The 25,966-nt window shown below is 43.8% G+C and overlaps 1 protein-coding gene across 2 annotated transcripts in view; it reads right to left on the reverse strand.

The window, feature by feature from the left end:
- Nucleotides 1–25,966, reverse strand: part of TMEM108 (transmembrane protein 108) — a 269,761-nt gene continuing 243,795 nt past the window's right edge. For both annotated transcript variants that reach the window (XM_077491524.1, XM_077491525.1), the window contains 2 exons: nucleotides 3,839–3,993; nucleotides 1–479 (listed from right to left, as the gene is read on the reverse strand). In XM_077491524.1, coding sequence (XP_077347650.1) covers nucleotides 357–479; nucleotides 3,839–3,993 — 278 coding nt within the window. In that variant the 3' untranslated portion in view covers nucleotides 1–356. The remainder of the gene's footprint in view (nucleotides 480–3,838; nucleotides 3,994–25,966) is intronic.

Here is a 25,966-nt window from a genome sequence, read left to right on the forward strand (position 1 = left end):
TTTTTACATATAAATAACTGTATTTATAAAGCCACAGATCGTTCTGTAAAGTATTACCACAATTGTAAAAAGATGACAATTCTTAGGAAAACCAGCTGAAAACATAGTTATTGGGGGAGAAGAGGGAGGTACACAAAGCATATTTATATTATATAGGTGTATGTAGATACTTAAATCTGCCATAAGGGTGCTCTTGAAGGGACGGCGGTCAACTAAAATCAACTAAAGTGTTAACTGTTGGTTATCCAGTTTCTACAGCAAATTAAGAGACAACGCTTCCACCTTGTCCTTTTTATTCACAGCTGTTTATGTCTGGAACTAGATGGAAAGTATATTACTAAGCATATCAACGGTCATCATATTTTGGAAACATGTTCACGTCCCGAAAAAAGTGTTTCCTGACAAAATGGGTTGACAAGGACCATGCCACTGCTTCGGTAATCACCGTTAGCTGGGGAGCGAGGCTCTGAGAGATGATCCTGTGGGAAAAAAACTATATGTTGGTATCAAAATATAACATAACATTGCATCATATAATAACATATAAAAGAACATGTATTATTTTTAAGACTAATACTACGCAAAACAAATTTCTCATATCTGTGCATAAGCTTTAGTCTGAAGCATCTGTCTGTTTTCTCATAACATTTTTGAACTGTAGTTACAGCCATAACCTTTAAGCAATAAAGGAAATTCCACCCTCCTGCTGAATTATCCAAAATGGAAAAATAAGTGAACAGCATTAGGTGCAAACATTTCCCTTCCAGAATCCCTTAAAGATATGGTGCCAAGGGGAGATTAAACTGGATTTATTGGAAATCATATATTTGGGTGCTCTTAAATTTTAGCCCAAGCTTTTATGGGTAAGTAGAAATTTCTGTAAATAGCAGATACCTTCAGGTATCTGCATGCTGCTTCGGCCACTGTTAAGTAACCTAGGACCTCCAAAACCCAATGAAAAATTTAAGTTTTATCCGAACCTCCTAGTCACTTGAGCTAGTCCACTTCCTCCATCTCATGTGCTTTACATTTCACTTATTTTTTATGATCAACGGCCCTGCTTTTTGAATTTTTGAAGGAACTCAGCAGGTAGATTGTGCCAAACATATTGGAGAACTAACAACAGATCTTCTGTGGATGTTGACTGCCTCAGATCCTTCTGTCGCTTCATGTAACCCCAGACAGGCTCAATGGTGTTGTGATCAGGATTCTGTGGGGTCAAAACCATAATTTCCAGGACTTCTTGTTTTTCTTTACGCTGAATATAGTTCTTAATGACATTGGCTGTATGTTTGAGACTGCTGTCCAGCTGCAGAATAAATTTGGGGTCAATAACACGCCTCACTGATGGTAAATCTTGATGGGTAAGTATTTCTCAGCATTGAGGACACCATTGATACTTATCCAATCTCCAACTCAATTTTCAGAAATGCAGCCCCAAACTAGCAAGGAACCTCCACCATGCTTCACTGTTGCCTGCAGAGACTTATTATTGTACCACTCTCCAACCCTTCGGCAAACAAACTGCCTCCTCCTACAGACAGATATTTTAAATTTTAACTCACTCCAAAACACCTACTGGCATTTTACTGTACCTCAGTTTCTATGTTTAGATGCATAGTCAAGTCACTTAGCCTTTGTTTTCACATCTGAGGTATGCTTTTTGGTCACAATTTTTTCATAAAGACTAACTTTGGCCAGACTTCTCTGGACAGTAGATGGGTGTACCCTTGTCCCACTGGATTCCACCAGTTCTGTGCTAATTGCATTGCTGGACATCTTCCAATTTTACATAGAAATAAGCATGATGTGTCTTTCATCTGCTGCATTAAGTTTCCTTGGCCAACCACTGCGTCTACCATCCTCATGCTGCCCGATTCATTGTGCTTCTTTAAAAGAGCTTGGACAGCACATCTTAAAACCCCAGTCTGTTTTGAAATCTCGTTGGATTGTTGCCGACTTCTGCTTGTTCTTGACTCTGATTATGTGCACATCCTGGTGTCCTTCCACTGAGCTATCATCTGACCAGGTTTGGGACCCACCCTCAAATGGAGTTGACATCTCCTTGGTGCATCGTCAGCTGTGCCTCTGCTTGTTACATACCAGTGCTCCTAAATATCTGCTCACAGTATATACACCTTGACGTTTGTGCCTTTCCTTCACACCTGCAGACCCCAACGTATTGGGGTGCTCAAACAGGAATTGTGCAAGAGGCCACCTCATCTCAGGTTCTGCATACGTGACATAGCCTTTACAGGTTCTCTGTTAAATATTAACATATTTTAATGTACGCTGACTCCACACAATTAATTATTATTTACATAACCAATTAGCTACACTATATGGCCGATCCCTGATGAATCATGAAATACTACAAGCCATCATACATTTCTCCAGTCATTAAACAATTATGGAAAATGTATTGACTTATTGAGATGTATTTCGCTTTCATGTACTATATATGAATAAGGTATGCTTTCTCTTTTGCCGTCCGGCTAGGAATAAAATTAAGAAGACATCACTACATTATTCTTTGAAACCATGTTTTCCTAAACAATTCTCTCATTAAATACCCTGAAAGCCATACAGGGCTTCTGAATAAAAATGTGACTTATACTATCAAGTACATTAATACCTACAGTACTTTGCTCTGCAGCTCTACAGAGTAGAAGCTGTTGTAACCACTTTCTTCAGAGGAAAGATAGTATTTATTTTACCCTAAGTAACCAATCATTGGTTGCAAACTATCATTTTTTCTTGTTCAGATTCCAAATTAAATTCATGCATGTAAGGGAAAACAAAACTCCCATTTTCCTGTGTTTTGCAGCAGACACTTTCAAAAACTTTTCTCACGAGAAATGTTTTGTAGTACCCTTTATAACTTTGTTGGAACTTGTTACAATGTGTTTATTTCTGTTGTGCCTTTTCTGCCCTTGTGATGCCAGCACCCCCAACTGATCATTGCTGATTCCTCAAACCAAAAGTTCACACAATGCTGCAGTGTGGTGACATCCATTGGACAGGCTATGTAGGTGTAAAAGCCGCCCGATAGACACACAGTGCTGCTGGCTGTGTGATCTTTTTTTTTTAATGGCAGTGCTGGTCTCCAGAGTTTTCCTTGCTGCAATAGACCAGAGTTGTCAATCACAAAACTGTTTCTGTCGGATATGGGGGGAGGGGGGACATGTCAGACCATATTATGTAGAAATGAAGGGACAGATTTAAATGAGACCAAGTGCTATACAGGTGGCCCCCTAGTTACAAACATCTGAATTACAAACGACTCCTACTTACAAACGGAGGGAGACAACAGGAAGTGAGAGGAAATCTACCCCTAGGAAGGGAAATTCACTCCTGTACGAGTTATTATGGGGAAAGGGTACCTCCACTGATGCTTTATCACCAAGGCTTGTTTCCACAACATCCCAATATTTTCAAAAACCAAATGTCATGGGGACAGAAAGTGAGGAGAAATCTTCTGAATGGGGCACAGACAGCATAACTAATGTTACAGGGTGTTAATCCTTACCTATGCTATCCAAAAAGCTTAAAAATATTTTTTTTGTCTGGAGCTACACTTAAAAAATATACCTGTTCCGACTTACAAACAGATTCAACTTAAGAACAAACCTACAGTCCCTATCTTGTTTGTAACCCTGGGACCGCCTGTATACACTTGGTCCCCCATAGGGAGTCAAAAATATAAATAAATCTATAAATCTTATAATCATAACACAAGCATTAAATATAAAATGAGGATGTTGAGAAGGAAGTAGAAAAGGCCCAGCATATACTGTATATCTCAAAAAAAGTGTTTGTGCATGCTTTATCATATCACCTCTGATGTTTCCAGAGACTGGATCTCTCGTGGTAGCTCCACAGCATGCTTGTTGAAGTAGTCCATGGTTATTGCATTATTCCAGTAACTTAAGTTGTTCTCAGGGTTGGAGGCCTTTTTCTTCCTCCTCATACAGCAGACAGTTAATAAAACAGCTGCAAGAAAGACACAGTAGACATGTTGAGTCATTTAATACATTTAAAAGGTAACTCTACTTTCATGAGAAATAAATAGCAAAATAAATAAATAAATATAATATATATATATATATATATATATATATATATATATATATATATATATATATATATATATATATATATATAGTATATGCAATTGTTACACAAGTCATATTGTAATTGAATGTTTTTCCAAAATGACCTTGTTTTCAATCTGCCGCACTGTAATTTTTTGTAAAATATTTTGCTGCTAGCTGCCTATACATCTTTATCTCTGACTTTTTAGAATATACAGTGCCTTGCAAAAGTATTCACCCCTTTGGCTTTTTACCTATTTTGTTACATTACAGTCTTTAGTTCACTTTTTTTAATCTGAATTATATGTGATGGATCAGAAGACAATAGTCTATTGGCATGTGCGTATGTATTCACCCCCTTTGTTATGAAGACCATAAAAAGCTCTGGTGCAACCAATTACCTTCAGAAGTCACATAATCAGTGAAATGATATCCACCTGTGTGCAATCTAAGTGTCACATTATCTGTCATTACATATACACACCTTTTTGAAAGGCCCCAGAGGCTGCAAAACCTAAACAAGAGGCACCACTAACCTAACACTGCCATGAAAACCAAGGAACTCTCCAAACAAGTAAGGGACAATGTTGTTGAGAAATACAAGTCAGGGTTAGGTTAAAAAAAAAATCCAAATCTTTGATGATCCTCTAGGAGCACCATCAAATCTATCATAACCAAATGGAAAGAACATGGCACAACAGCAAACCTGCAAAGAGACAGCCGCACACCAAAACTCACGGACCGGGCAAGGAGGGCATTAATCAGAGAGGCAGCACAGTGACCTAAGGTAACCCTGAAGGATGACAATAAGCCATACGCTCCATACAGTTGGGCTTTATGGCAGAGTGGCCAGAAGAAAGCCATTACTTTCAGCAAAAAAAAATGGCACATTCTGAGTTTGTGAAAAGGCATGTGGGAGACTCCCAAAATGTATGGAAGATTGTGCTCTGGTCTGATGAGACTAATATGTAACTTTTTGACCATCAAAGGAAACGCTATATCTGGCGCAAACCCAACACATCACATCACATCACCCATAGAACACTACCCCCCACAGTGAAACATGGTGGTGGCAACATCATGCTGTGGGGATGTTCTCAGCAGTCAGGACTGGGGAACTGGTCAGAGTTGAGGGAAAGATGAATGGTGCTAAATACGGGGATATTCTTGAGAAAAACCTGTACCACTCTGTGTGTGATTTGAGGCTAGGACATAGGTTAGCTTTCCAGCAGGACAATGACCCCAACACTTGAGTGGTTTAAGGGGAAACATGTAAATGTGTTGGAATGGCCTAGTCAAAGCCCAGACCTCAATCCAATAGAAAATCTGTGGTCAGACTTAAAGATAGTGGTTCACAAGTGCAAACCATCCAACTTGAAGGAGCGGAAGCAGTTTTGCAAGGAGGAATGGGCAAAAATCCCAGTGGTATGATGTGACAAGTTCATAGAGACCTATCCAAAGTGACTTGGAGCTATGATAGCCACAAAAGGTGGCTCTACAAAGTATTGACTTGGGGGGGGGGGGGGGGGGGTGAATAGTTATGCATATTGACTTTTCCTGTTATTTTTTCCTATTTGTTGTTTGCTTCACAATAAAAAGAAAATCTTCAAAGTTGTGGGCATGTTCTGTAAATTAAATGAGGCAAATCCGCAAACAATCCATGTTAATAAGTGTTCTGTACACAGAGGGTGTACAAAAATCCCCCTAGATATGTAATTTTCTGCTTGGGTGATTGGCTTACTGATTTTCCCATAAGTCTGCACTGATTCAAGTCAGTTGTAGTGTTAATAGTCACATTGCAGTTAACGTTTATATGCACCATTTGGTACTTATATTTATATATTGAGTTCATCTACCACTAAACAGTTTTGTGTCTATTTTCTGGTAGTAACCCAAAGCCAGGTTAAAAGTACTTATATTCTTGTCCCAATACGTGCTTGCAGTGACTTTCATACTCGTGTCCTTATAGGTGCTTTCAGTGACTTTTATTCAACCAGGTGTGTCCGAGGTTGTTCTTGGAGTTGAGGCGCAGAACAGAGAACCCAAAATTACCAAGCGGCTCCTTCAGTGGTAGCGCTACATGTGGGGGCTCGTCCTGGATACCTCTGTTCTTCAAGCCAGTTACCAGGACTATGAGCCAGAAACAGCCACCATGGACTCACGGGTGTAAGTAGAGAAATGGCCTGTGGGAGTTAAGCATAGTGATCAACATTGGATAGGCCTGGCCTGGGAAGCAGATCCACCAAGCAGTGACAGCACTAGTTCCTGATCAGAAAGTGATCATACTGGACTTGAAACCAGATCAAGGGACCTCTCGTACTTAAGTCCTACTAAAAGGGAGGAAGGGGATCTCTACCTGCTTCCAAGGGGCTAGCCTGCAGTCGACTAACAGCTTTGAAGCCCACTTGATTCAGCCGTACATACCAGAAATCAACCAAGAAAGTTCAAATCAAGCAACTCTGACAGAATGAGCCGCTATGATAGAGCCTGAATTAATTTCCACTTTGAGAGACTTTGTGGCAAAGAGCCAGAAGAACAAACCTGCATACTGTAGGTCTGGGTACCAAAAACTGAGAGCCTTTCCAGGGAAACAGCCAGTGCCTGCCCGTGAAGAGAGTTTTGAAGAATGCTGGAGCAAGTCATGCAAGCCTTAGATAAATGGGACATTCCTGAGGCCCAGAAAAAACAAAGAATCACTGAGAGCTAAAGGGGGCCTGCCTCAGAAGCTATCCACAACCTGAAAGTTGGCAAACAGGACTGTACTGCTAATTATTACTTAAGTATTCTGAAAGATGTGTTTGAGAGAACAGAAAAGGCCTCCGACCTCACGTACCAGTTTGAACATTCCTACCAAAAAGAGGGGAAGAAACTGTCCAATTTTATGACAAGATAATGCATCAGGTTTTTTGCTAAAGAAAGGCATAGATCCCAGAAAAGTAGACAAGGTTCGGGGTTTGAAGGGAGCTCAGCCCTTAGATCCTACTATGATCCAGTTGAAAATTTAGGGAGATGGTGGAATTTTGAAGAACCCTGAATTAATCAGGACTGTGCGATAAAGAAAAGCCATGTTGGAGAGAAAAAAGAGGAGCCTGAGTTCAAAGCCTGTCGCTGATGTCAGAGTGGCTAGTACAGCCGGTGGCAACTATTCCTGCCTAAAAAAGCATAAATAGAGGGAGACTGTATTGGCCAACCTGCATGATAATTATGGTCACTTAGAGCCTGCACAAACTTTTAAATTAGTAAGAGACTGCTACTTCTGGTCCCCCATGCAGGCTGAAATTGAAGAATACTGTCACTCTTGCATATGATGTATACAGAGGAAGACATTACCCAGCAGAGCTACCCCAATGGACCATCTTTAAAGTCAAGGACCAATGAAATCGATGTGTATTGATTTTTTGTGTCTGGAGCCTGACTCATTTGGACAGGAAAATGTCCTGATGGCAACCGGCCAACTCACCCAGTATGCCCAGGCGTTCACAATTAAGAACCAGCAAGCCTCTACTGTGGCCAAAGTTTGAGTAGTGAGGTTCTTTGTCCATTATGGCTTGCCTCAATGTATTCACTCTGACCAAGGGTGAGACTTTAAGACCCCATACACACTATTAGATTTTTTGCAAATTTTTGTCTTCAGATTTGCCAAAACCAAGTAGTGCAAGGGCCTGCCTGATTGCATACAAATTGAAACTCCTAAGGGTTAACCTCATATTATTTGGTGTTGGTAAATCTGAAGACAAAAATCTGCAGAAAATCTAATAGTGTGTATGAGGCCTAAGAGTGGACTCATTAAGAGTCTGTTAGATCTTTTAGGCATTCAGAAGTGCAGAACCACTCCCTATCACCCACAGGAAGACCCACAGCCACAACAATTCAATTGAACTCTGTTAGACATGCCCGCTCTCTAAAGAGAAGAAACAGCATTGGAGTTGGCATATTACATTATATGTACATACCTATAACAGTATAGACCCCACTGGAATATGTAGTCTCAGATGAGCACAGCACAAGGCAAATAGATGGGTGCAGAACACACTACTCGGGATCCTTTTTTGACTCTAAGGGAGAGAAAGCAGGATTTGCCCGGGCAAAAATTGGACCAGGGAATCAGTGCAATGAGGGAAGAGGCAGTGAGGACTGTGCTGCAGGGACCTTTCCAGAGAGAGAGAGAGAGAGAGAGAGAGAGAGAGAGAGAGAGACTGAGCCACTGGGGAGCTAGTGCTGTTTGGGGAAACCAGACAGTACAGAGCTGTGACTTGAGTGCGGAGGGGCAGAGCCACTACCAGGACTTTGTGGTGTTACGAACCGGAGTAACCCCAGGCAATCTAGAGTGAGCGGACACCTAACCAAAGGGACCACTGCTACTGCTTTGCTGGGTCTAGTGAGAAGGCCTTAACTTAGTGCTACCATTAGACACGGAGCCCTTACAACTAACTGCTCACTTGCTTTATAGCTCTTTTACTGCCTACAGGCCTTATTGACTGTCCTCAAGTGCACTAACAGAGATTATGCCTCAATGCTAGCCGTCTGAAGAGTCAGGACTGAAAATTGCCCTTTAACATTGCTACTCAGAGACCCTTGCCCCTAGCTTAGTTAGGTACCTCTCAGGGGATGCTGCATCATACCCTAGCACATGGGTGCTCAACCTGTGGCCCTCCAGTTGTTGTAGAACTAAGTCCCATCATGCCTTTGCCTTTGGAAGTCATGCTTGCAACTGTCATTGGCTTGCAGTGAGTCATGGGACTTGTATTTACGCAAAAGCTGGAGGGCCACAGTTTGAGCACCCATGCCCTAGAAATTCCATTAGAGTGCACTCTAACCTAGTTGTAGTGTAAATATTCACATTGCAGTTAACGTTTATATGCACCATTTATTGCTGAACTTGCTGACGTATGTGCTGATTCCAGTTTAGTGGTATAGAACCTGATTTTAAGTTACTCTGGCATAGCTATTACTCTGTCTAACAGATTGTGTCAAATTTTTCTTTCTGTGTGCTAAATTATGTTAAACCTGGCATTTCTTCTAACTCATGTTAATATATTGAGTTCATCTACCATTAAATGATTATGTCTTTTTTAGGTTAAAGGTATTACTATGTCCTTATATGAGCTTGCAGCAACGATCATTCAACCAGGTGTGTCATAGGGGTTGGGGTTATTAAGGCAGTACAAAGTTCAAAGATGTGAAAAGTATAGAAGGACATAGTGCCATATTACCAAGTTTAATTCATTTCCCAAGCATACTGCTGCTCAGGTGAGAACTGGGAACCATATAGTTTAGGAGGCAAACAGACAATTAGCAATAAAAACCTGTACACCACTATTATCTCTATTTTTCAATCAACCATGAGGGATTTAACCACACTAGGGGTTTAAACCTACTAATACAATAAGTATAAATATAGAGAGTAAGCATATCACATCCAAAAACTGCTTTTGCAGTAAATTTATATTCAACATATATAGAAGCACGATAGTACAAAATTTCTGCATCTGTCACTGACTGCAGGTTCCAATCTGATGGAGATGTGAATAGGGTGGTATCTCTACTCAGGGCTACCAGCCCAGCATGTATTATTTGCATTGGCTCCACCAGAGAATAAAATCGCGGTCATTGTAATACTTTTTTCTTGATCATACATCACGGGACACAGGAGCTTCATTACATAGTGGGTTATATAGGCACCTCTGGTGATTGGACACTGGTTAACCCCCAATTAATTCCTCCCCTATATAACCCCTCCCATATGGGAGGCACCTCAGTTTTTTCGCCAGTGTCTATGGTGGTTGGTCACGTAAAACATGTGCTCTGAAGAAAGCTCTGTGCAGGTCCCTGCGGGGGCCTAAGGGCTACAACAAACCGGATCCATATCTCGGGCCGATATTTTGATTCCCAAGATAGTATGGTACCCGGGCCTTGTCATCCGAAGAAACAAGGTTTTGCCTGTAAGTCCTCTCCTATTGGAAGACTGGGCTCTGGGAAAACCAGACTTGGTGTACTATTTACATAGTGGCACGAAAGTTTCTGGCAGAGTCTTTTACAAGGTCCAGGTAGGAGGTTCTTCTGAGAAGGAACCCCAAAAAAACCTCAAGGTTGGCACAACTCTGCCCGCCGTGATGGGTGAAGGCTGGAATCTGTCTGTTTTCAGCAATTCCTGCGGCGAGGACAGCTAAGGGAAGTTAATCCTATATAAATGTATATTATGGATTTCTTCATTGAGTAGTTGTATGTCTTACCTGGTTTCCACCACTAGAGGGAGTAAGAGCAGCCTGATGCATACTTACATGCCTTTCAGATACACACACTCAGTGAAGCCTGGTTCTCCCAGATGACTCACGTCTCCACTGCAATCCCTGCCACAATAAAGGTAATACAGGGGCCCCACGTAGTTTGGGGGTCCCGCGCAGCTCCGATGGTGGTCCCCTTACCCCCTGGACGTCCGGCGGTCCTCGCGCACACGCGCTAAGCGCACTCCTGTGCTAATGGAGGGGGGGAGTGTGGTTGCGAGTCGTGCACGGCGCTGTACTGTGCAGGCGCCAGGCGGCAATTTTAAAAAAGCCCAGAGCGTCAGGGGGTTGTAAGTGGAGACACAGGAGCTGTGGGCAGTAAGCATCCCAAGGGATTGGATCCAGGCAAACCTAAGACACCTACTCAGCATCAGGTTGTGCAGTTTAAGCATATATATTTATTGTGAGACTTTGAGCACAACAGTGATTGCACTTTGTACTAGTACCTCTGCTTTGTAGCTTAGGACTATGTCTCCTCGTAAGAGGGTCTCAGGGGGAGGTAACAAAGGCACTGGTAAATCACCGCCTAGGTCTAGGGGTTTTAAAAATGCCTGTAGGTTACCATCCCCCCATGCAAGACTAGAGCCAGCCTCACAGGATGAGTCAGTGCACCTGTCAGGTTTTGCAGCCTCTCCTAATATTTCAGCCCCGGTATATGTCACTGAGGACTCCCTTAGGGCTACATTGGAGGGTTTTGAAGGGAGAATCATGAATTTTATTTCAGCTTACCTGAAAGATAGCAGGAAAAGGGGTAGATCCCCTCCCTCTGCTGAGATTCCTCTCTCAGATGACACTTCTGACAATGAGGAGACATCCACATTCAGAATGCCTGCTGCTAAAGTCGCTACGTCCTCTGTTTCTTCCCTGGGAATGAGGAAAATCCCACAGACTGCCTTTTCCTTTCCAATTCATCCCTTAATGGATAAATTGTTGTATGAGGATTGGGGACATCCCGATAAACTGTTTGCTCCTCCTAAAAGGTTTTCTATGCTTTATCTTCTGGAGGAAAGTTTCGCCAAGAAATGGGGGGTCCCATCTGTCGATGCGGCTGTCTCTTGCGTGAAAAAAAAACCTGACCTGTCCGTTGGATAATGCTCAGGTATTTAAGGATCCAACTGATAAGAAGCTGGAAACCGAATGTGGATGTCGGCCTCCCGCACCAGATAGCGGCTGCATTCAAAAACTTCTACAATACCCTTTACAATCTACCACCCCTCCCGGGAGGACGACCTCTGATGGAGGCGTATGTGAGTTCTAGTCAGACTCCCAAACTATCACCTGACAGTGTAGCTGAGTTAGAGGCCCCGATAACCCCTGAGGAGTTGGAGTCGGTGCTTAACACGGCTAAACCTGGGAGGGCGCCTGGACCGGATGGCTTCACCCTCCCGTATTATAAGACGTTATTCCCCATCCTTAGCCCTCGTATGGTGACCTTTTTTAATGACATAGGGAACACGGCCACCTTTGTCACTGATACTACTCGGGCTCATATTACGGTCATCCCTAAAGAAGGCAAAGACCCCTTGGCCTGTAGTAGCTACAGACCCATCTCATTGTTAAATACGGATCTTAAATTATTTACCAAGATAATAGCAACACGATTGGCCAGACATGTGCAGTCCCTAGTCCATCAGGATCAGGTGGGCTTCATTCCCACGAGGGAAGCCAGAGACAGTACAATCAAGGTATTGAATCTGATCCACGTTGCGAACCAGGGTCCTATTCCTTCTATTTTCCTTAATACAGACGCTGAAAAAGCCTTCGACAGGGTTAACTGGGAGTATATGTCCACTGTCCTCCACCACATAGGCTTAGGTGAGAAAATGCTTAGGTGGATAGCCCAATTATATGCTACTCCGACGGCACAAATTAAGGTGAACGGGATACTATCGGAGCCCCTGCTGATTAAAAATGGAACCAGGCAGGGCTGCCCGTTGTCGCCGCTTCTTTTTGCCCTTTCCTTGGAGCCCTTTTTATGTAGAGTTAGGAATAACCCCGATATCCAAGGCATAGTTGTGGGTGATGCTCACTTCAAGGTCTCTGCGTATGCGGATGACTTGCTTTTCTCCCTCTCCAATCCAGCGATATCCCTCCCGAATCTCCTCCGGGAATTCGAGGAATACGGGCAAGTCTCTAATCTAAAGATTAACTACACTAAATCAGAAGCCATGGGAGTGGCACTGTCGCAAGCGACCATACAGGGGCTTCGGTCCAGCTTTAATTTTAAATGGACGCCCACGGCACTGTCGTATCTGGGGACTTTTGTCCCGGCAAATCTAAATCACGTCTTTAAACTCAATTTCCCTCCCCTACTGATCAGAACCAGGACTCTTCTGGAATCCTGGAACAAAGGCCTTCATTCATGGTTTGGCAGGTGTAACCTGCTTAAGATGTGCATCCTGCCCAAATTTTTATATTTGCTGCAGGCACTCCCTATTTCGGTACCCACATCATATTTTCGACAGGTTCACGGTTTATTTACTGGCTTTATTTGGGCATATAGGAAGCAGAGATTGGCCCGGAATTTACTCTCCATGCCCAAACCCTTCGGCGGCCTTGCCGTTCCTGATGTAAAGAAATACTATCAGGCGGTACACCTCGGTAGAATTGTAGACTGGTGCAGGCACCGGGATCTGAAGCTTTGGATCCGGTTGGAGCAGGCCCTGGTCCGGGTGCCATTAACAGGGGCTACCTGGTGTTATAGACACCTCCCAGCCTACATGAAGAGGCATCCCTTGATAGGGACGACGCTACGGGTGGGGTCACAGATTTGCTCAAAGGGGTTGCTTTCCACGCCTAACTCCCCGCTATTTCCTATTATGGGGAACCCACAATTCTCCCCTGGGATGGACCCCCATCTTCTGCAGGTTATGTCCAGTAGCGGGCGCACACAAGCACGATGTTTCCGGATAGATGGGGATTGGCCGTCCATAGAGGTGCTCTGTAATACATCGGGACCTTATAAATTAGCTTTCTGGACTGCTGTCCAACTTAGACACTTTCTTCGAACCCTTTCATTCCCCCTCCGATTTGATGGACCGTTGACTGCCTTTGAGGAATGTTGCTCTGGTAACGGGGTGCTTCCAAGAACGTTGTCCACAATGTATAATCTCCTTATCACACCCGGGGATAATGCTCACTTGACCTTCATGACAAAATGGGAGAGGGACTTGAACTGTACGTTTACTCCGACCCAGATTCACAACATTGTAGCATTGGCCCTGAAATCTACCATCTGTACTACTATACAGGAAACGAACTATAAAATCCTGACGAGATGGTACTTAACTCCACAGGTTTTGCATTCTTTCTATCCGACCACCTCTGCGCTTTGTTGGAGATGCGGACTGGAACAGGGCACTTTGTTGCATGTATTTTGGGCATGCTCGAAGTTGTCTTACTTTTGGTCCACTGTGAGGACCGTTACTCAAAAATTTACGGAGTATAATGTCCCCAATGACCCGGCCTTTTTCCTCCTGCACATGAACGCCATGTCCATTAAAAAGTACAAAAAATCCATTTTATGTCCATTGGTGAATGCCGCAAGAGCATGTATACCGCTCCACTGGAAAAGCGAGGCCCCTCCATCGGTGGCGTCCTGGGTTCGTAAGGTGGAGGAAATTAGTAGACTGGAGGACCTGGTGCTTACGGGAAGGCAACAGCAGGAAAGATTTAGGAAAACATGGGCACCCTGGCACCAATTTATTTTCTCGCCCGAAGGGGTACTTTTGAGAACCTTGTAATATGTTCGGCGATAGATACTGCATGGGGGGGTAGGGCAGTCCTGAATCAACCAGAAATCCCCCCCTCCCCCCCCCTTCACCTCTCCCCTCCCTCTTTCCCCCCCCCCCCTCTTCTTCCCCATCCCTCTCCTTTCCTCCCCCTCACCTCACCCCCCTCTCCTCCCTCTCTTAGTCTTCCCTGTCAGGACCCCTTCCCCTATTCTTAATGGTCTCTGCCTTGGTACTGGGTCTCTACCGGGGTATCGAGGTTCTGATGAGAGCCGGAGATGGGGGAACTGAAGGGATTTAGGCTCCCAAACACGTTTCGGTATTGGAGATGTTATGGATGAGCCATGCACAATGTTTTTTATGACCCTGTCCCTCCTGTGAACTCGGTAATAGGTTTGATGTTGGTTCCCCTTTTCCCTCCCTCCCCTTTTCTTTTGTATCCCACTTCTATGTTGTATTATATGTTTATGCCCATGTTGGGCATTGTTTGAAAAGTAATAAAAATTTATATTTGAAAAAAAAAAGAAGCTGGAAACCTTATTGAAAGCCTCCTTTTCCATGACGCAGCCGTGGGGTTGTGTCAGTTCCTCAAGGAACAGGTTAAGCAAATGCTTGGCCTCCTTCCCAGTGAGGAAGTGGAGAACTATGCAGAGATACCTCAAATTCTGTGTTTTATGATTGATGCGATTTTGGATTCTGTCCAACAAGCATCTCGTTTGTCTCTCCTTTTGGTACACATGCAAAGGGCCCTATGGCTAAAAGATTGGGCAGCTGTGCTATCATGCAAGAAGCATTTGATTGGGTTCCCGTTTAAGGGGGAACGTTTATTTGGAGAAGAATTAGACAAGTTTGTCCAAAGAATTTCAGGGGGTAAATCTACTCTCCTTCCAATCAAAAGGAGCAAACGTCCATCAGTTAGGCGTTCTCTCTCTCTCCCGGAGCATCAAGCTCTAAGCAGTGGTGACGGCCTTCCCAACCTCCCCCTACAGGAAAGGCTCAAGGCCGGGCCCAGGGGCAGGAAAATACTTGGGGGGCGAAAGCCTGCCAAGCAGAGCCCAAAAGCTTCCTTGTGAAGGGGCGGCCCCGCTCGACTGAGTGGGGGGAAGGCTCCTGCAGTTTGCAGAAGCCTGGCGGGAAGAGATCCGGGACAAGTGGGTAGTCTCCTCGGTATCTCTGGACTACAAGCTAGAGTTTCAGGAGATTCCACCTTCTCGCTTTCTAAGGTCAAGGATCCCCAGGGATCCAATAAAGCAAAGACCGCTATTCCTGGCCTTAGATCACTTACTATCCCAGGTGATAGTGGAAGTGGACCCAAAAGAACAGGGTGTAGGCTTTTTACTCAAATCTCTTCACCGTTCCAAAGCCAAATGGAGGTGTCAGACCTATCCTGGGTCTGAAGGATCTAAACCGGTTTTTACACATCCGGTCCTTCAGAATGCAGTCAATACGTGCTGTGGTCTCCTCCCTGCAAGGGGAGAGTTTATGGCATCAATAGATATCAAGGATGCATATCTTCATGTGCCAATATTTTCCGCACACCAAAAGTATCTATGGTTCGCGGTAGAGCTGCGCCATTTTCAATTTGTGGCTTTGCCGTTCGGGCTCGCTACAGCTCCTCGAGTCTTCACAAAGATTCTAGACCCTCTCTTGGCAAACCTAAGAGCTCAGGGTATAGCCGTCATGGCGTATCTAGACGATTTGCTTCTCATTGAGAAAACAGTAGCGCTCCTGAACCACAGTGTTACCAGAACACTAGATCTCCTGGAACGCCTAGGTTGGATTATAAACCTAGAAAAATCGTCCCTACAGCCTGCTACCAGGTTGGAGTACCTGGGTATGGTCATCGACACCGCTCAAGGTGGGGTGTTTCTACCAAGGCCAAAGGCCTTGGCCATTGGGGGTCTGGTGCGCCTAATTCTGAGCAGAAGATCTTCCCCATTTGGTTGTGCATGAGACTGTTAGGGAAAATGGTCGCCTCCTTCGAGGCCATTCCATTCGCCCAGTTCCACTCAAGGCCTCTGCAAAGATGCGTTCTTGCAGCGTGGAACAGGAAGCTCCAGGCCTTGGATCTTCCTATGTGTCTGTCCCCAGGGACATGCAAGAGTCTCGTTTGGTGGTTACAAACCGAGAATTTGCTGAAAGGCAAAACTTTTCTTCCTCTTCCATGGAAGATTATTACGACAGATGCCAGCCTGACGGGCTGGGGAGCAGTGTTGGAGGAGACGTGCTCGCAGGGGAAATGGTCTGCGATCGAGAAGCTATTGCCCATAAATGTCTTGGAAATCCGGACAGTTTATATGGCTCTCATAAAGTGGTTTTACAGACTACGGGGTCTCCCTGTTCGGGTTCAGTCCAACAATGCCACAGCAGTGGCCTATATCAACCTCCAGGGTGGTACCAGGAGGCTGGTTGCACAAAAAGAGGTGAATCGCATACTTGCCTGGGCAGAAAGGCATGTTCCATCCCTTTCTGCAGTCCTCATTCCAGGAGTGGAAAATTGGCAGGCGGATTTTCTGAGCCGCCAGCAGTTGTGCCCAGAAGAATGGGTTCTGCACCCCGACGTGTTTTCAGAACATATGTCGCAGGTGGGGTACTCCAGACGTAGATCTGTTTGCGTCCAGATTCAACAGAAAGCTGGACAAATTCGTGTCAAGGACAAGAGATGTTCTTGCTCAGGGGTCGGATGCTCTGACAGTTCCCTGGGATCAGTACAATCTAATTTATGCCTTCCCCCCCGTGCCCGCTTCTGTCACGGTTCCTGGGAAGAATCAAGAGGGAAACAAAGTCGGTGCTTTTGGTAGCCCCGGCTTGGCCCAGGTGACCTTGGTACGCAGAGATCATTAAGTTGGCAGTAGGCAGGCCATGGATCCTTCCTCTCCGGCCAGATCTGCTCTCACAGGGTGCAATTTACCATCCTGCTTTACGCAGTCTGAATTTGACGGTTTGGCTGCTGAGACCCACATTCTGAGGGATCGTGGGCTTTCGGGGCCAGTCCTTTCTACTCTGGTCAATGCCAGAAAGCCGGCCTCCAGGCTTATTTACTACAAGATCTGGAAGGCATATGTTTCCTGGTGTGAACTCAGGGAATGGCATCCTAGAAAGTACGTCATTAGCAGGATCTTGGTCTTTCTCCAGTCAGGCCTAGAAATGAATTTGGCCGTAAGCACTATCAAGGTGCAGATTTCGGCCTTGTCAGTGTTTTTTCAGAAGCCACTTGCATCGCATTCCCTGGTGCGGGCTTTCATCCAGGGGGCCATGCGGATAAGACCGCCAGTCAAACCTCCGGTATGCCCATGGGATCTGAATTTGGTTCTCTCAGCTTTGCAGAGGCAACCATTTGAACCTTTGCTTCTGGCTTCATTAGTCCTTTTTGACTAAAAATTGGTTTTCTTGGTAGCCATTTCCTCGGCTAAGAGAGTGTCAGAGCTAGCAGCTCTCTCCAGCAAGGAACCGTATCTAATTATTCATAAGGACCGGGTGGTAATGCGTCCCAACAGGTCCTTTCTGCCTAAGGTGGTTTCGGCATACCATTTGAATCAAGATGTAATCCTACCATCATTTTTTCCGGACAAACAGTCCGCAGAAGAAGAATCTTTGCACACTTTGGATGTGGTAAGGGCAATCAGTATCTATCTTCAGGCAACTGCTCAGATAAGGAAAACTGATTGCTTATTTATTTTTTTATTTATAATAATTTTTATCTAGGAAGGGCCAGGCGGCATCAAAATCCACTCTCTCAAGGTGGATTAGACAGATTATTTCTCAGGCCTATAGTGTTAAAGGGAAGATCCCTCCTTTTCAAGTGAAAGCGCACTCAACTAGGGCTGTAAGTGCTTCTTGGGCAGTGCATCACCAGGCCTCCCTGGCTCAGATCTGTAAGGCTGCGACTTGGTCATCAGTCCACACATTCACCAGATTCTATCAGGTGGATGTCAGAGGGCAAGAGGATATCGCCTTCGGGTGCAGTGTACTGCAGGCTGCAGTTTAGGTCCTCCGGTCCATGGCGGTCTATTATCATGATCTGTGTCTCCCTCTCCTCAATCTGAGCATTGCTATGGGACATCCCACTATGTAATGAGCTCCTGTGTCCCGTGATGTTTGTTCAAGAAAATGGGATTTTTATATACAGCTTACCTGTAAAATCCTTTTATTGAGAGTACATCACGGGACACAGGGCTCCCGCCCCTCTTGGGTTTTACCTGGTTTCCTATTGCTTGCTACAAAACTGAGGTGCCTCCCATATGGGAGGGGTTATATAGGGAAGGAATTCTCCTTAATTGGGGGTTAACCAGTGTCCAATCACCAGAGGTGCCTATATAACTCACTATGTAATGAAGCTCCTGTGTCCCTTGATGTACTCTCAAGAAAAGGATTTTACAGGTAAGCTGTATATAAAAATCCCATTTTTCACACCGTATTTGCACAGCGGTCTTACAAGCCCCCTTTTTTTGGAAAAAAATCACTTTTTTGAATGAAAAAAATAAGACAACAGTAAAATTAGCCCAATTTTTATATATAATAATAATTTATATTGTGAAAGATAATGTTATGCCAAGTAAATTGATACCAAACATGTCACGCTCCAAAATTGCACCCGCTCGTGGAATGACGTCAAACTTTTACCCTCAAAAATCTCCATAAGCAACATTTAAAAAATTCTACAGGTTGCATGTTTTGCGTTACACAGGAGGTCTAGGGCTATAATTATTGCTTTCGCTCTACCGATCGCGGCGCTACCTCACATGTGTGGTTAGACTACCTTTTTCATATGCGGGTGCTACTCACGTATGCGTCCGCTTCTGCGCGCGAGCACATCGGCACGGAGTGTTTTAAAAGAAAAAAAAATGTCTTATTTGTTTTACTTGATTTTATTTATTTTTACACTGTTTTAAAAAAAAAATGGATCACTTTTATTCCTATTACAAGGATGTAAACATCCCTTGTAATAGAAAAAAGCATGACAGGTCCTCTTAAACATGAGATCTGGGGTCAAAAAGTCCTCAGATCTCATATTTGGACTTAAATGCAAAAAAAAAAAAAAAAAAATGGCATTTGAAAAAATTACATTGAAAAAATGTTCCTTTAAGAGGTATGGGCGAAAGTGAGGTTTTGACATAGCGTCCTCCCTCTTATGGTATAGAGACGAGTGGGGGCCATCTTAGCCTCACTCATCTCCATACCCAGCAGTGTGTAGGAGTCGATCAGGGTGGCACCTCTCCCGCCGCCGATAACGGTGATCTCACAGTGAACCCGCCGCAGAGACCACCATTATCGTACACACGACCAGCGCCTGAAGAGATGGATATCTCGGTTGTGGCAGCAGCTCGTAAAGTGGTTAAGGCACAATTTATAGCACAGTGCTTGTGCCATGTAATTTTTTCCCTTCCTATGTTGTAATATACCTAGGTGATCTGGCCTGTTACCGTGGCATGGTACCGTGGTCAGTTTAGGTGCCTCCATCAGCCCGCTCCCTGCTGTGAATCTCCCCCCTCTCCTTCTCCCTCCCTGCCTGTTGGTGTGAGAATGACTCTCCTCCCTGCTCCTCCCACAATTAGTCAGCTGCAATATGCAGTAAAAAAAAACTTGCATTCCCTCTGGATTGTGCATTTAGTAACTACAATGTGTGTGTTTTTTAAATGAAAAGGCTAAATACCTTTTCCCACACCGCTGCTGTGCAGTCATGTGTCTTCCCTCTGCTGGCTGGCTGACATCAAAGAGGAATCTCAGCCCCTCCCACTGCTATGCATAGATCGAGGATTAAATTCAAAGGGGATTACGTGACCACACAGTTGCGGTTTGAGAAAAGGTATTTAGCCTTTTCATTTAAAACAAACACACACTATAGTTACTAACTGCACAATCCTGAGGGGATACCAGTAAAATCACAGTGTGACTTTACAAACCCTTTTAGTGAGAGGTGTCCCTTGTGTTGCTGTGTCCTCATTTAGATGAAATCAGGAGTGCGATATGTACAGACATTGGCAGGTGGTGCGCAAAATTTTTTGTGGGTGCGCAAACAAACTGAAAAATTCAGAAAAAAACCCCCATCAAGCTTCACTTTACCAGCAGTCTCAGCCACTGTGCCATCAAAGGCAGCCACTGTGCCCATCAATTGCCGCCACTGTACCATCAAACGCAGCCACTGTGCAATCAAACGCAGCCACTATGATAGAGTACAGTACATAGAGAGTGCAGGGTTCAGGAGTGCACTACGTAGAGAGTGCAGAATTTAGGAGTGCGCTCTGTAGAGAGTGTAGGATTTTGGAATGCACTATGTACAGAGTACAGACTTCAGGATTGTGCTGCTCCTGAACCCTGCGCTCTGGAGCAGTTTGCATCTATGCATACAGTAGCTACACTACAAAAAAAGGGGCATGGTATATAAAAACATCATGCCATGTATGTATATGAGGTTGTTTGTACGTAATGATGAATTTTTAATGGATTTAGGAGTGCAGTACATAGAGAATGGAAGATTCAGGAGTGTGCTACATAGAGAGTGCAGGGTTCAGAAGTGCGCTACTTAGTGAGTACAAGATTCAGTGTGCGCTACATAGAGAGAGCAGGTTTCAGAAGTGTGCTATGTAGAGAGTGTAGGATTCAGGAGTGCACTACATAGAGAGTGCAGGGTTCAGGAGTGCTCTACATAGAGAGTACGGGATTCAGGCGTGCACTACATAGAGAGTGCAGGGCTCAGTGAGTGCAAGATTCAGAGTGCGCAGCCTAGAGAGTGCATGATTCAGGAGTGCGCTACATAGAGAGTGCAAATTTCAGAAGTGCGCTACATAGAGAATGCAGGATTCAGGAGTGCACTACATAGTGTGGTGGAGATTTTGAAATCCACATTTATATCAAGGAGCACCAAGGAAACCATTGCAAGGACTCAAATTAAATTGCCATGCCCCATTGTATGTATGTATGTGTATGCGTGTGTATATATATATATATATATATATATATATATATATATATATATATATATATATATATATATGTGTGTATGTAGGTAGATGTTTTTAATATCATGATAAAATAAGGGCCCAGCTCACCTTTTTAAAAATAATGTTTCTCCTGCCTCGTGGGAACAAAGAGTCTTTGCAGACATCAAGGCTCCAGCTCACCAGGGGCCATTGATGTGCAAATGTCTGAACTGGTAGGGTTGGGGATCAAAGGAGGTTGCTTAACAAATATAAACAGAAAGGCACTGGAAGTTTTTAGACCTAGGCATGGTAGGCAAAGAGGCTTGAGGTGCAGCCAATAAAAATTTGAGGCAACTATGAACCAATGAACATTTAGGAGGCTTCAGAGGTAGCCAATGCTTATGTGAAAAACTCTAGACCAATGCCAAGGTCCTAGGGGGGTGGGAACCTGGATTGGTGAGAATAGGGGCATGGGGGGGGGGGGGGGTATAAAGGACAGTACAGAGATCTACACACAGTCTCTTCCTCTCGGTGTGTGTGTGTGTCCCCCCCCCCTTGCAAGCACGGTAACTTAAGGGCGGTCTAGGTAATGTATCTGTATTACTATTATGTCTCTTTTCTTTTCTGTAACCTTTTCTACCATGGGATTTTGCCTTAATATATTATTAATCTCTTGATAGCATGTGTATGACCATTATAGCAATATTTTGTATCATTGGTAACATCTTTGTTTTTAAGGTTGTATCCTCCACGTTATATTTGGTAATCTCTAACGTTTCTTTTCTGTATAAATAAATGTAATTGTTTATCTTTTCTACAGTTATCATTCGTTATTAATTTTAATTATAGCAGTAGATGCATGGGTTGCTTCTTATAAAGACAGAAAGGTTTTAATCACTTATTTTATGGATCAGTAAGCATATAAGTGAGGTAGGTATAAAAATAGCCTTATCATTAGAGAGTGCAGGATTCAGGAGTGCGCTTCATAAAGAGCGCAGGTTTCAGAAGTGTGCTACGTAGAGAGTGCAGGATTCAGGAGTGTGCTACATAGAGAGTGCAGGGCTCAGAAGTGTGCTACTTAGTGAGTACAAGATTCAGAGTGTGCAACATAGAGAGTGCAGGATTCAGGAGTGCGCTACATAGAGAGTGCAGGTTTCAGAAGTGAGCTACATAGAGAATGCGGGATTCAGGAGTGCACTACATAGAGAGTGCAGGATTCAGAAGTGCGCTACATAGAGAGTGCCGGATTCAGGAGTGCGCTACTTAGAGAGCCCAGGTTTCAGAAGTGTGCTATGTAGACAGTGCAGGATTCAGGAGTGCTCTACACAGAGAGTACAGGGTTCAGGAGTGCGCTACATAGAGAGTGCAGGATTTAGGCTTGCTATATATATAGAGTGCAGGGCTCAGAAGTGCGCTACATAGTGAGTGCAAGATTCAGAGTGCCCAACATAGAGAGTGCAGGATTCAGGAGTGCGCTAAATAGAGAGTGCAGGTTTCAGAAGTGTGTTACATAGAGAATGCAGGATTCAGGAGTGCACTACATAGAGAGTGCAGGATTCAGGAGTGCGCTACATAGAGATTGCAGGTTTCAGAAGTGCACTACGTAGAGAGTGCAGGATTCAGGAGTGCTCTACATAGAGAGTGCAGGGTTCAGGAGTACACTATATAGAGAGTGCAGGATTTAGGAGTGCACTACATTGAGAGTGCAGGTTTCAGAAGTGCGTTACATAGAGAATGCAGGATTCAGGAGTGCACTACATAGAGAGTGCAGGATTCAGGAGTGCGCTACATAGAGATTGCAGGTTTCAGAAGTGCACTACGCAGACAGTGCAAGATTCAGGGTGAGCAACATAGAAAGTGCAGGATTCAGGAGTGCGCTAGATAGAGAGTGCAGGATTTATGAGTGCGCTACATAGAGAGTGCAGGATTTAGGAGTGCGCTACATAGAGAGTGCAGGGTTCAGAAGTGCGTTATGTAGAGAGTGTAGGATTTAGGAGTATGCTGCTCCTGAACCCTGCACTCTGGAGCAGTTTGCATCTATGCATACAGTAGCTACACTACAAAAAAAAAAGGGGGAGCGGGGCACGGTATATAAAAACATCATGTCAGGTATGTATGTAAGATTGTACATAATGATGAATTTTTAATAAGAAATATATTGTACATCAGAAGGGGCAGGTTTTTACCTAAATAATATACTGCAAAAAGAATTCAACTCTACATATTCCCAGATGCTGCAAAGTATGCAGTGAACTGTATTTATCATTAGTGCTATTGAAGCATACCTTTTCACAACCGCTAATCAGGACTGCCAACTCTAGGTCAATCTTATTCTCTGGGGTTTTGCTGACATTTTGCCAGCCTGCATGCCCTGCACGTTTTCGGTTTTCTGACATCAGCACAACTAATGAAATGATTGTGCTGCTGTGCATCTGACTCATAGGTTTCTATTATTTACTTCTGCCATTATTTCACATTTAATCAAGTTGCTATAGTTACAGATTTCCCCCCCCTATCCCCACAGTATGTCTGTACTGTCATGAATTTTTCATGTTTCCATGCTGACCAGTTCTCAGCAAGCAACCTGATGATATTTGTACATTGCGGGTAGTGTTGTGTGGAAGTAATAAATAGAACATAAAAAAAGTACTGGTTTAATGCTGAAGACATTATCAGATTATTTTATTATTTTTATTTTATTAGTTTTTCTTTTATTATTATTTAGAACATAAAAAAAGTACTGGTTTAATGCTAAAGACGTTATCAGATTATTTTATTATTTTTATTTTATTATTTTTATTTTATTATTTATTTTATTATTTTTATTTTATTATTTATTTTATTATTTTTTATTATTTTTATTTTATTATTATTTAAAATAAAAAAAATAACCATTAATAGCATTCAATATTTATACTTTCCAAAGTCCTGTAATTGAAAAAAAAAATGTTATCTACTGCAAAGCTTTCCATGTCTTCTCAAAGTTAATGTATCCAAAGGGAGCTGGATTGACATTGTGATATTGTCGCTGGGAGCAGCATGGGGTCTGTTTAATATAGAGGGCTAATTTTTAATCTGCACATACCACCGAACAAGAGCCAGGAAGGATGCTGTCACATTTTCTGAACTACAAGAAGTCTTCTGATAACTCCTAAAATTCTCTGCATCCTCTTAAGTTTTCTTGCGGAATTTAGCCACAGAAGTCCAGTGGTGGACACAATAGGGCACAATAAGGAAAGGCTTATCACAGTTGGTACATTTTAAGGCTTGATGCCCATTCTAAATCTACCATCCTAGTCACTGACTTACCTGTGCCTCATGGTACATACATACAACCTGCAATGTGGGCACCTGTCATCTGCTACCCATAATAAAGTTTGTTTTAGATGACAAAAGGAATAAAGCTTTCGTAAATGCACGATGCTTAGGTAACCCATTAGGGTTGCCACCTTTTCTTCCAGCCAAACCCGAACAATTTAGCGGCCTGGGACACCTTTGGGTGCCCCAAGTAGAGTAGTAATGCGGTACGCATAGCGTGCCGCAACGAACAGTGGTTGTGGCCAAATTGCTCTTGGTCCTGCCTCCCCAGTGATGCTGAACCTGTCCCCAGACAGTCGCCTGCAGTGTGACTATCTTGGTTACTTATGGATCCACAGCCCAATATGAATAATGTGTTCGGGTTTCAGGCAGACTGAAACCCAAACACATTATTCAAAACCCAAACTGTCCGGGTGAATCCCAAACAGGAGGCAACCCTATAGCCCATACATTTTGTAATTTTTTGGTTCAACCAGCAGATTGAATGGAAAAAAAATGACCTGATTACCCCATCCACACACTCCCTCTGAGTTATTGTATTCTGACAGGGGTGACACTTCTCCGCCATCAGAATATACTGATCAGTGCTGCCAGATATACTGATCAATTGGGAAAAACCCGACAGGGTGGTGGTACAAAAGTTGATCGGATCACACTGAGGTGCTTGCAAAAATTGTGGGAGAAATGTTGTCAAAAAGCTGCTGAGCTGCTTTTAAAAGTATCCCGCACAGGTCTGTGCATGTGCAGCACACTTGGTTTGGAGTATGGAACATGAACTCCAAAGTGCAGTTACACCTTATAGCTACTATGTTGAAAACAGCACCAATGAAATAATAAATATCTTTATTGCCACAACCTTTAACCCCTTTATGTTCAAGGTCAAAACAAACCTTAATGGCCAAACCCAATTTTGCAACTTTGGCATGTCTTAGTAAAACTGTACATATCATCAGCTACTACTTAAGCCTAGTACACACAGGCAGAATGTTATTCGACCCTTGTGCATTTCAGCCGGTCCAACAGAAGCCAGCCATTTGACCGGCATCTGTTGGATGAGCATGCTGCAAGGACAGCAGGTGACCGGCTCCCGATCAGCGCTCTCAGCCAGTGACAGAGGGCGCTGACCGAAGTGTACTAGCGGGAGTCCATCCCCCTGTCAGAACACAATAGCTCAACAGGGGAGATTGCTGCACTAATGTCAGATTGTTAGTACAGAGACTTTAGTGCCGGGGTGTCAAACACAATTTAATTATGGACCGCATCAGCATTATGGTTGCCCTCAAAGGGCTATCTGTATTAGTAATAACATAAGACTTAAAGGGGTTGTAAACCTTTGTGTTTTTTCACCTTAATGCATCCTATGCATTAAGGTGAGAAAACACCTGGCAGTGACCGCCCCCCCAGCCCCCTTTTTACTTACCTGAGCCCTGGAACTTGACCCGCGGGGACGCGCTGCCTCTCTGCCTGGGGTTCTCGGCTCTTGATTGGATAGACTGATAGCAGTGGAGCCATTGGCTCCTGCTGCTGTCAATCAAGTCCAATGATGTGAGCGCTGGGGGGTGGGGCCGAGTCATATATTCAGTGGCTATGGACACTGAATGCTGGACTTGGGAACACGC

Source organism: Lithobates pipiens, unplaced genomic scaffold (assembly GCF_037356315.1).
Source record: "Lithobates pipiens isolate NorthernLeopardFrog02 unplaced genomic scaffold, aLitPip1_a1.2 Scaffold_19, whole genome shotgun sequence".
Classification (NCBI taxonomy): Eukaryota; Metazoa; Chordata; class Amphibia; order Anura; family Ranidae; genus Lithobates; species Lithobates pipiens.